Consider the following 11,643-nt stretch of genomic DNA (forward strand, 5'->3'; position numbering starts at 1 on the left):
TATACTGCTCGATAAAACTTCTAGACAAAACTGCTAGACAAAACTGCGCGACCAAGCTACCACGCGAGAAGTCGTCTCCTCATCGGTTGGACGGCTTGGCCCATTCCACCTGCGCCAAAAAGAAAAAGAAAAAAAACAATGATCAGCGAGCATCCGATTGGAACTGCCCAAATGCTGGTAAAAAAGCACACTGATTGCGCTCTCCGCGACAGGTGTGCGGACTGCACTCGCTCCATTCCTTGTACTGACGGAATCGAAGCCACCCCACGGAGCCCATTTCCACTTACGCTTAGCAACAGGTTTTCAAATCCGTGTCTATTCAACTTCTCGATGGCCCTCTTTGCTTCTTCCCTATTGGAATAAGTGATGAAGGCGAATCCCTTCGAATTTTGCGTTTCCCTGGAAAGGAGAAAAAAAAAGAAAAAAAAAAAAAAAAAAGGCGAAATTGGTCATGTTCCTCTGTGTAGTAAACGGAAGCGCATTTCGATGTACATATGCACACCCGCTTCCCCGTCCGCTTCTTACTTGTGCTTGGCCAGGAACATCCTCGATATTTGCCCAACTCTTCCAAAGAGGTTGGACAATTCGCTTTCGTTGACTTCCTCGCTTAAGTTCGTCACACGAACGGTGCACTCCTTGTTTTGGGTGTCCTTCGAGGGGGGGGAAGAAAAAAAAAAAAAAAAAAAAAAAAAGAAAAAAAAAAAAAAAAAAAAAAAAAAAAAACGTGCTGATGGGTTCATCAAAGGGGACACAAGAAAGAACTGTACATGTGTCTTCCCTTTCGTAACACAGATGAGTCGGACGCTGGAGGAGCCTCTCCCTCGACGTGCACAGAAATGGGACGAGGAAACCTACGTGTGATCGATAGAACAGCATGTCTCTCTTAACGCCCAATTTGTTGGGATCATCCAGTTTAGGTTCCTGCATGGGGGGAGCAGATGTGGAAGGGAAGCCAATCAAGGAGGTTCCCAAAAAGGTAGCAACCAAGCAGTGCATCGAAACAGCCCAACCGAAGTGGGCACTCCTTGCGCCACCTCTTCCGCGGAAGCGCCATGACGTACCTCCACATCTTCATCTTTAAATATTTTAAATCTATTCTTCAAATCCTTGGCAGTCTTGTCGGCCTGCTCCGTGAAGAGGTAGTCATACTCTGTTCCCTTGAGGAAGTCGAAGAGGTTGTTCTTGGGTACTTCAATGTTGACGACGTCGGTGGGTTCGACTATGACGGAGCTGCACTGCGATGTGGGGCAGGAAGGCGGTGTATATGTGTGTGCAAGCGGTATGGTGTCAGGTGAAGCAGTAGAATGCGTAGTCCGCTTCGCCCTCCTTACGGTGTCGATGTTGAAGTTCTTTAAGTTGAGTCTGTTGTTGATTTCCTTGTTGAGTTTTTTCTTTATGACGACTTCTTTTATTTTCTTGGTGACCTGTCAGGGAGATGAGTAGCGGAGGGGGAATAAAATTGTAGCGCACATGGCAGATTGGGTTAGGGGGTATATGCGATTTGCATTGAAGCAGCACAAGTACGTGTCTCACCTTCACCGTTTGCTTCTTCAGGTTCTCCGAGTACTTAGTGACAACCTTAATCCCATTTTCGTAGTTGGTAAAGTAGGACAATTTTTTGTTGCTCTCCAGGTCATCATCTGCGTCTATGTCTTCCCATTTCTTTTCTGCAAAAAAAAGGGACGTAAATGTTGGAGGGATGGAATGAGCACTACAAAAGGGAAACCCATTAAAACAGCTACGTGCACTTGTTTTCTTTTTTTTTTTTTTTTTTTTTTTAAATCCACTAAACTTACTGTTTTCATTTTCATTCTGCGATTCTTCATCTTCTACGTCGATGTCCACCCAATTTTTCCTCTCTGCGAAGGGGAAGAGGAAGTGATACACGGAAGGGAAAGATGAGGATGTAGAAAAAAACAAAAAAAAAGATCAACGGGGGGGGGAGAGATTCCTATGCAACTGTGTCATCATGGTATTCTCATCGAGGAAACATCTTCTCCATCCTCTTTTTCGTTAGTCCATCCCCCCGTTTCTGCCATATTTCATTTGCCACATGACTTTTAAACGGTAGGAACAGAACACAGCTGGGGCTGACGTGGCTACCTGTTTGTATCATCTTGGCGTTGCTGACGCAGCAGCACAGGAGGAGCAGCAGTTAGAAGTCTCTCTTTATGGCAAGCAGTTTTTTCCTACGCATATGCAGTCACATTCGTATGCATATGCTTATGCTCATCCGCGCAAGTATACATATGTGACTGCCAAGGGAATTGTATCCTTTTGGTGATGGTAAATCTCCCTTCGCCTTGTGGCTTTTGCTTTGTTTTCCTCTGAGATTTTTTTTTTTTTTTTTTTTTCACCACATGGTAGAGCGAAATGCTGAACTGTTAAGTCGCATTGCCAAGCGGTGCTCGCTTTGTTCGAAAAAAAAGAAACAATTCTAAATTGGGGAGGGGAGCCGCAAAGGATGCGGCAAAGGAGCAGCTAATAGGCACATGGTGAACGACGCAAGGTCAAGTCGTCCCTTGGAGCCGCCGCTCACGCCGCCGCTGCGCTATGCAGAGTCACCTCGGCAGCGCGCAACGGGGCAGAAGATTTTTTTTGGGGGAACTTTTTTCCTCATGATGTCGCGGGTATGACGTTCACTTGGTTTGCTCGGTCCACCTGATCCGCTTCGCCACCTTCAGGGCGACGAATCGCTGTCGCGCTGAGCGGACCGGTTAAAACAGATATCACGCACTTCATCAACTGGGAAAATTAAAAATGCGAAGAGGTAACCTTCACACCTGTGCAGCCATAAAGCGACGTGCATTGGCGTCGCCCCATTTTCGAAAAAAACCCCCCAAGGGGGAAACACACCACCTGACGGTGAACTCTGAACCACGAATGGGCTGTTTGCACCGATCGGAGGTGGCAACCGGCGAACGGGTGAACAAACCAACGTCTCAACGTCCTTTGGCCGAGTTGACACCAAGGGCTGAAAAACAAACGTAGGGCTTAGCTGTTCATTATGTGTATACACGGTCATGCGGTGAGGAGTGAGAAGAAAAAAAAAAAAAATAAATAAATAAAATAAAATAAATAAATAAAATAAAAAAAAATTAACAAAGGGACAACTTCACATCGTGGTAAAAACGGAAAGCGCAACTTTCCAAATCCTTCCTTTTTCATTTGTTGTTTTTCCCATGCGAGGGGGAGCTTTTTCCAGCCGGAGCAACACATTCCCCATGCGAAAAGAAAGGGCCCCTTTTCCGTGCGGGGTTCCCTCATCATATATGTGCCATGTGCCCACTTTAACCTTAAAGTTGGGCCGCTGAAACGTTCGAGGTGATGCCGAATGGGGGAAGGGCGGAAATGAAAATATCCCTTCTTCCTTCTCTGCTTCGTTCGCTGCTTCGTTCGTTGCTTCCTTCTCTGCTTCGTTCGCTGCTTCCTAGTGTCATTGCAGCTCCCCTCCCTCCGTGGGCATCCTTGCGGGGCTACTGGCACATGAGAATCTGCTGGTAGGAGGCGGACAGGATGTTAGTGAGGCCTGCAGGGGGAAACGGAAGGGGGGAAGACACATGTGTTTGACTGCGTGTATAGCGGTACAGAGTAACGACGTAGCCCCTTCACAACTCCGCCACTCATCGCAGCTGGTAAGTTTACTCACCCGGAAAGAGAACCCTCCGCGGAACGAAAAAAAAGGAAAAGTGCAAGAGCATATACACCGCCTTGCACGGAGCTAAGAGGAAACAAATGGACAAGTAGAGGAAGAGACGCTTCACATAAGGGGGGTAATTGGCATACTTGTACAGGATAAAAAAAAACAAGGAAAATTTAACAACGGATTTTATGTCGCCTAGGTAGTAGAAATTGAACAACTCCTTCAATCTGTCGAGTAGCATATCACTCATTAATGGAAAGTCCACCCCCAGACGGAGTAGGAGCTTTTTCTTATCCACGTGTTGCAGTTCCTCTATTTCTTTCTTTATTTTATCCAAGTTTATCCCCTTAGCTTGTACCATTTTTGGAAATCCTTTGTCGAATTCACTGAACGAGTGAGCAATGTCCTCCTCAGAAACGACATAATTGTGTTTCTCCAAATGGTGTAGCAGTTTTTTATATTCTTCAAGGAGAACTAGATAGCTAACATACTTGACTTTTTGTTCCAATTGTTTTTTTTTTATTTTTTTTTTTTTTTTTTTTTTTTCCCTTTTTTTTTCCCCTGGGTTTTTTTTTTTTTTTTTTTTTTTTCCCATTCATTGGCTGAGTTGTCTTCACGTGAGGGAAAGATATGTGGCAGGATCGTCACGAGGGTTAAATTTATGAGATGCATTTTTATGCCTTTGGTTAACTGTCCGATCGGCAAGTCATCATTTAACGGTTTTGTTTGATATAAAATCTGCTGGAAGGAGGCGGGGATTCCGTGGGCCCGTTCGATCTGTTGCTTAATGTCCCGCACACACTGCTTCTCATGCACCGTCAGGAGGAAGCTGTTGCGGAAGGCGTCCCACTGGTCGTAGCAGCTGATTAGGACGTTCCAGCGATCGGCGGGGGGGCGGCTAGCGGGGGGATTGTCCTGACTGGCAAAGTTGTGTTTATCCGCGGGGCTGCACTTATCTGCACTTCTACACCCCTTGCTTAGCCTGCGCGACATCCCGCTGACCGACACGTCCATGAGGCAACTTCTCTTCGGGGGCCTACCGTACTGGTACCTGCTCAGTTTCACTCCACTGCATATGGACACTAGAACGAAGCAGCACAGGCAGATCGCGGCGTTCCAGCAGTCGCTCTTCCAAACCATTTTAAGGCGCTCTCTCACGGGTTAGCTTCACTGTGAGGGGCGGCTTCACCTGAAGTGCTCGACTTCGTGCCGCAGAGCTGCCTCACCCCCACACACTCGTGCATGAGTACATGAGAGTGCACGTGTGATTCTGCGCCCGCTTGCGCTTCCTCTTGTGCTGCCGACCGCGCCTCGATTGGAATAGCCCCCCCAAGGGCTTCACTGCCGCATTTCGCTTTTTGCGCCAGTTCGTCGTATCTGCCTCTGCCTTATCTGCCTCTTCCTTATCTGCCTCTGCCTTATCTGCCTGTTCCTTATCTGCCTGTTCCTTATCTGCCTTTTCCTTATCTGCCTGTTCCTTATCTGCCTTTTCCTTATCTGCCTGTTCCTTATCTGCCTTTTCCTTATCTGCCTTTTCCTTATCTGCCTTCTTTCCCCCCTGCTTTTCTTTTCCCCCTTCCTTTCCGCTAAAACTTCCTACCGGTCAGGCGGAAAAAAGGAGTTTCACCAGGGGCGATGCTTCGTCGTAACATGGTGAGAGTGGAGTTCAACATGCAGAGCGATCCTTCGGAAATAAGCCAAGAGGCCACCATAAAATGAGGAAGTTCTCGAGGATGCGCAATAGGCACCAGGTTGTGTCAGTTTGAAAGTGGTAGTGTATGTACGAAAGTTGGCTGTTTTATTTATTTATTTTTTTTTTTTTTGCTGACCTGTGCAAGTGAAAAAAGGAGAAAAAAAAAAAAAAATAAATAATAAAACAGCCAAAATGGGACGATATCAAACTTGGCTCAAACGCTGAAAATTTAGGAATATTTCTTTCTAACAGAGGGGAAGCACTTTGTAACTGCTTCTCATGGCAGCTACAATAACCGTAGCGCCGGAGCAAACCGCGGTGGGGCATAGGAGGCCGGGCCTTCCACACATTCGTATGGAGCATCGCAGACCCCTTTTAACGCCTTTGCTTGGCAGAAAAAAATGCTTGATGGTGCTGCCTCTACCGGGGAACATTCCCAAATTGTCTACCTTTCTTTTTTGGAAGGAACCCCTATGTGAGAGCCCACACGTGTATCTTATTGTTGTACATTCTCCACGATGTTTGGCATGCCAATGCGTGTGATGGGGGAAATCCACCGAATGGAAGGTCGTCGTCATGTCCCATTTACCAACGTTTGATGTATTTTCTTCTCCGCCCCCTTCCCTACACACCGTTATTGGCAGCCCCTTTTCTTCCATTACAGCACAACGTATAACTTGTGAAGAAGGTCGCGTTGGGAGAACAACAATGTGCATTTGTTTGGCAGCGCACCATAGGTTGACACGAATCGGGCACAGGGTATTTTATTTACTAACCAGTTAGTATCACTTTATCTGTGCCGTCCCGATATAGTCATCGCTTCTCCCCGCGAGTAACACATCGCATGTGCGATTAGGCGGTTATATTGTGCCGCTATTAGGAACTCCCCTAATCGCTTCAGCCACTCGGGGGAAAAAGGCACTTAAGGCAGCTTACCAGCGTGGCAACAAGTTTAGTGCCGACGAAGGTAGGCACACACGTACACAAAAAAAAAACACAGAAAAAAATGAAATAAAAAAGAATATGAAAAAAAAAAAAAGATCAGCACGGGGTGCAGAAGAAAACACTGATCATTTACTAAATTGGTGAAATGACGAGTTGGCTATGTCCGGCCGACGGGATGAGTAGAGATAGCTCTCGAAGGCGTTTCCCCGCGTCATTCCCATCATTTGGACCATTTCTATCATTTTTCATCATTTCCATCATTTGCACCACTTGCAGCACTTGCACCACTTGCACCATTTGCACCACTTCCACCTCCACTCACCGCCTGCTCATGTTCTTGCATGTCGCGCAAAATCTCCCTCTTCAGCCGCACGAGCAGCTTGTACTCCTCGAAAATGCCGGCCAACTTCGAAACGGTCAGCGCGTTGAAGTTGTCTTCCCCCTCGAAACGCAACTGTAGAGCCTCTATTTTGTTGATAATATTCACACACAGTTTCTTCTCATTAGAGAGTTTGATGAAATCGGTGAGTTTTCCCGCCGCTTCCTGTAGCTTCTTGTTGCTCTCTTTAACTTCGTCCAGGTAGAATTGCTCAGCCTGGGACACCTTTTCTTTGTATTCCTCTTCGGGGATGTTTAGGAAAGTGGACTTTCCGAGTTCCTTAATGAACTCTACACCACTGCAAAATTGAGTGAAGGAGTAAGCTTCTTCTGACACGAAATGGTTCGGGTGTCTGAAGCTTTGAATGTAGGAGATGTTAGAAATGAGCTCTGGTGGGTTGGTCTTGATAATGACGTAGATGAGCACGGGGAGCACTTCATCTGCGCAAGGCAGCAGCTCGTCATCATCCGATTCGGCTTTGGCGACGTCCATTTCAGGTTTGGCGATCTCCTGTTCAGCTTCAGCAACGTCCCGTTCACCTCCATCACGCTGCAACTCCTCTGCGTCACTTTCAACGGTCGTCTCGGCGTTCTCCTGGGTAATCAATGCATCGCTCCGTTTGTCCATCCCTTGTCCCTTCCCCCCCCGCTTGAGCCTCGAACTCTTCTTCGCCGCGTAAACTGCAGAGGTCACGATGCGGCAGCAATTAAGTACCATAATGAGCTTATCATTTGGGGCCCTCATCTTCTGTATTCGCAGGAGTTCCGCCTGTGCCTGGTTTAACCGATCCAATTGAATGCCCTCCGCTATCTCCAGATGCTTCAGTTCTACCCATTGCAAGCAATTTATCTTTGTGTATATTTTTTCGTCTTCGTCTTTGTCCTTAGGCTCCATTCTGTAGACATAGGGATGCAACTTCTGCAACAGAAACTTCTCATACCCCTCAATGATAACATTTGCCTGGTATGTGTTCACATTTTTGTAGATGTCACAGTTTAGAAGAATCGGTTGTGTCTCATTTATGAAGCCATGGATTCTGTTTGCTGCCACTTCTCTGCTTACATCTTTGGGGAACCTCTGAATGAATGTCCTTACCTTGTCTATTACATGTCTGCAAGAGGGATGCTTCAGACTCTCTAGGAAGTTATTGTATAATGTGTTTGGCTTTTTTCTGCTAGCTGAGTTGACTTCCAAGGAGAGTTCGCTCGTTTCTTTTACCATTTTTGTGTTTTTTTCCTCCCACTCCTCGCCTTCGTCTGCTTCTCCCGCTTGTTTCGGGTTTGCGCGCTGAAGCGGCAGTGGTCCGTTGGACCCACCCTCCTGGCTTCTACCCTCTTCCTGACTTCTACCCTCTTCCTGGCTTCTACCCTCTTCCTGGCTTCCACCCTCCTCGTGGGTTTCACCCTCCTCCTGACCTCTCCCCGCATCGCCCCTCTTAATGAACGAAATGAAAATGTCTTTAAATTTCTTTCCTCGCTGTGGAAAGGGGAATCTGAGCCTGAGCCCGTTTTCCTCTACCGGAGAAGATACCTCCACTGCGTTGTTCCCCACACTGTTGGCGCATTTATCGATACGATGAGGGTGCTGCTCCATTTGTTCTGTGTCGAAACTGTCTAGGGTATTGTCGTCCTTCTTCCCTTCTTCCATCACCACCTCCTTCGTTACGCTCTCCCGTCCGATTTCTTCCCTTTCGAGGGAGTAGCGGCTACCATGGCTCTTCCGGCCAAGTTCTGTAGCGGGGTGCTCGTCATTCCCGCTGGACTTCTCACTGGACTTGTCGCTGGACTTCTCGATGGACTTCTCGATGGACTTCCCGCCGAACTTCTCCTTGGAGTGCTTGCCCCCATCTCTGACATCGGCACTTGGATCAACCCCCCTGCATTCAGGTCGGTTGGTTTCCTCCTCCAATGCAAGGTCAATCAAAGGGGGGCTCTCCATCCCATGATGGCGGGGGGAGAAGTGATCCCCTGTTCGTTCCCTTCCGATGTTTTCTAAATAATCTCCTGAGTGCAGCGTCTTCTTCCCCCTCTCCTCCGAAAGGTCGCTCATCCCCGCGATGCGTTCGACTTTTTCCCGTCTTGGGGTTAACTTTGTGTTGTATCCCTTGAGGGGATGCACCCCCCGCGCGTTCACTTCGCTGTGGTGTTTTCCGATGTGCTCACCTTCTTCTTCTTCTTCTTCTTCCTTTCCCCTTTGGAATTTCTGCTCCACCTTTTGGGACACACGCTTTCCACCGCTACTTCGTTGGTGAGAGGTGAGGTCGGGGGGCCTCTCCCTTGGGATAGACTTTGGCACTGCATCGCCGCTGCTTCCGCTGTTGCCGATGCTGCCGTTGCTTCCGTTGCTTCCGTTGCTTCCGTTGCTGCTAGGGGTACCCCCTTTCGGTACCGCCTCCCCCTCGAGTGACGATGACTGCCTGGTGGGCTGCTTCTTCCTAGAGGCGCTTCTCCGTTTGGCCACTCTTTCGGATGGCCTCAAGTGGATGTCCCACTCGAGGGGGTTATTGTCGCCCCTCTGGGTTACAATTCCCGCAGATGCGTCATCTAAGTAAGCCGCCTCATCAGTGTGGGTCGCGTCCCCCTCGTCTTCTGCTCCCACCCCGCTCTTATAATTGAGGTACGCCTTAATTTCGTGAAAAAATTTACTCTCCTCGCTGACCGCCGTGGTGTCGAGAACACGTCCCTCATCATCCGACGAAAACACGAGCTTGTCGTTGTTGCGGCGGTTGTTGCGGCGGTTACTGCTTCTGCTGCTGCTTCTAATGTTGCTGCCGCTAATGTCATTGCTGCTATTATTGTTGTTGTTGCTCCTCTTCTTCTTCATTTGGGTGTGGGCTTTTCCTCTGGCCTCCTTCGAGTCGGCAGAGGGGAAATGCCTTTGCTTCCCACTCGGATCATCACCCCTGCTGTTGCCGCTGCCGCTGCTCATTATAACGCTAGTTTGTGTGTTCGGCTTCCCCAATCGCTCCGATAAAGTGGTGGATACAGATCTCATTAATAGATTTGCACCCCTAACATTAGCAGCTTCTTTTTTTGACTGCATTATTTTTTCGTCTTCCTCTTTGGGATGGTCCGTCTGGTGGCTCCTCAGTGAGCTTACCGATCCTGGCGCGCTTCCATTCTGGTGGCTGCTCCTATTGCTATGATGCAGACTTCCAGTAGAGGCAGTCTTCTTTGTTTGGTTTCTATGCGCACTTGAGGGGCCCCTCCCTCCACTCGAGGCGGCAGCCTCTTTCGTCCTCTTCTGTTTAGTATAGGCGTGACAACTCTCCTTGTTTGTTCTGACTGCCCCACTAGGAGGTTCCTTGCAGTTCGCAGGGTCCTCCTCGCACGGTTCGCTGCGCCCTGCATTCACATCATCCGCGTGGCACATGTCCAGGCTGTGCAGAGAGGCATCGTTGTGTAAAGCGGCATCGTTGTGCAAGGGCGCATCTCTGTGCTTCCCCCCTTGGGGATGACTGCCACGCGAGGCTCCCCCCCCACTTCGCGCGCTTCCGCCAGAATTTAGATCGCCGAAGCCGCCAACCGGACTGCGATCGCCCCAATCTCCACGCCGGTCGCCCTCGCTGGAGGCCTCCCCCCCAGAGCTAAACTTGTAGTTATACAAATTTGTCTTCCTTTTTAGAAGGAGGTCCTCTTCCAGTTGCTGCATCTTTCCCTCTGGGTGACCCAAAGGGTTGCTACTCTCCCACAGATCGAAGGCTGAATTAATTTTGGCTTTCACTTGATTCAGTCGTTGTCCGAGATCTTTGCTTAACACATCCGTTGCGTGGTTGACTGTTTGGTTAATCCGTTCCCCCTTCTGTTTCTCTTTTGTTTTTCTACCCCCCTGGGATAGGATACTCTCATTTGAGTCGAACCAGAGGGCGCTGTCCGGGGAGTTCCGCTCGATGGGGCTACTCACGGGGTCACCCTGGATAGACGTACCCTGCATAGACGTACCCTGCATGGAGGCTCCCTGCATGGAGGATCCCTGCATAGAGCCCTTCCGCACAGAAGCGTGCCGCATAGAGACGTGACGCCTAGCATTGTGGTCTTCCCCCCGCGGAAGGCTCTGCTTCCTGCTGCCTCTTACCAATTTGGCTTCACTTCCGGATGATACATTTCCACTGCTGCCTAAGTGGGGCGCCTTCCCATGACTACCTTCTGAATGGTGAAAAAAGAAATCTCCGCCATTCACTTCTTCACCTCCAATTTTACCATCTTCACGTGGAATTTTGCTTCCTTTTCTTCCCTCTCCTGTGATCTCAAAAGGCATTCCTTCTCCCTCCACCCCCCACTCATCGTCCTCGCACAAATAGCTCCTTGAGTACATTGCTAACCATTTGCTCTTTCACGCGTGGCATGTTTAGTCCGTGCCGCTGCTACTCCTTCGGCGGTTCTCCGATTTGCGAAGCCGACTGGGATGGTGAAGTCAACCAAGATTGCGAAGTCAACCCGGTTGGAAACGTTACAATAGTGTTTCCTTTTAGTCGCCCCGGTTTGGTATCCCTCCCTACACGATTGTGTCGCGCCGGTACTACTCCCTTTGGGAATGCAGCAAACGGGTCGACACGCAGAACACGAAGCGACGTGAATGAGGGAGCAGAGGAACACACTCGCGACTAGCTAGCAAATGCTATACAGGCCGGGAAGAAGCGTTATTAAAAGAATGGGCGTCCCAATCGAGGTGACACTAATTAGGGAGCAGGACAGACGGCATGCATTTACGTCGCGAGTAGTCTGACCACGTCACTTATTCTCATCAGCGGACTAAAGCAAACAACAAAAGAAAAACTAGCGCGATCCAGCACGTAGTAGTTCGTAAGGGTCATCCTGAGGACACAAGACAATCAGGAGTGATCCAGGCGCCACGCGAGGGTTAACGCTGTACTGGAAAGGCACGAGTGTCCCTCAGGTGCCTATGGCGAATTGTACCGCCTGCTCAGTTGGTCAAAGTGAAAAGGGGAAAAAGAAAAAAAGGAAAAAAAAAAAAAAAAAAAAA

General features: G+C 48.8%; 4 protein-coding genes across 4 annotated transcripts; all 4 read right to left on the reverse strand.

Annotated features, from left to right (window-relative positions):
- Positions 1–56: 56 nt before the first annotated feature.
- C922_02559 (translation initiation factor 3 subunit G) lies at positions 57–2,116 on the reverse strand (the record flags this gene model as incomplete). The annotated part of the gene is made up of 9 exons (XM_008818158.1): positions 57–109; positions 269–399; positions 526–650; positions 856–921; positions 1,062–1,235; positions 1,332–1,424; positions 1,534–1,667; positions 1,797–1,859; positions 2,059–2,116. The coding sequence occupies 9 exons, from the start codon at positions 2,114–2,116 to the stop codon at positions 57–59; spliced, it is 897 nt and encodes a 298-aa protein (XP_008816380.1).
- Positions 2,117–3,476: 1,360 nt separating this feature from the next.
- On the reverse strand, positions 3,477–4,783 carry C922_02560 (hypothetical protein; the record flags this gene model as incomplete). Its single annotated transcript, XM_008818159.1, has 4 exons — positions 3,477–3,529; positions 3,650–3,663; positions 3,787–4,105; positions 4,261–4,783. The coding sequence occupies 4 exons, from the start codon at positions 4,781–4,783 to the stop codon at positions 3,477–3,479; spliced, it is 909 nt and encodes a 302-aa protein (XP_008816381.1).
- Positions 4,784–4,865: 82 nt separating this feature from the next.
- Positions 4,866–5,995, reverse strand: C922_02561 (hypothetical protein; the record flags this gene model as incomplete). Its single annotated transcript, XM_008818160.1, has 2 exons — positions 4,866–5,239; positions 5,761–5,995. The coding sequence occupies 2 exons, from the start codon at positions 5,993–5,995 to the stop codon at positions 4,866–4,868; spliced, it is 609 nt and encodes a 202-aa protein (XP_008816382.1).
- Positions 5,996–6,519: 524 nt separating this feature from the next.
- Positions 6,520–10,974, reverse strand: C922_02562 (hypothetical protein; the record flags this gene model as incomplete). Its single annotated transcript, XM_008818161.1, has 1 exon — positions 6,520–10,974. The coding sequence occupies one exon, from the start codon at positions 10,972–10,974 to the stop codon at positions 6,520–6,522; it is 4,455 nt and encodes a 1,484-aa protein (XP_008816383.1).
- Between the last annotated feature and the right edge of the window lie 669 nt (positions 10,975–11,643).

The sequence above is a fragment of the Plasmodium inui genome (genome assembly GCF_000524495.1).
Source record: "Plasmodium inui San Antonio 1 unplaced genomic scaffold supercont1.9, whole genome shotgun sequence".
Classification (NCBI taxonomy): Eukaryota; Apicomplexa; class Aconoidasida; order Haemosporida; family Plasmodiidae; genus Plasmodium; species Plasmodium inui.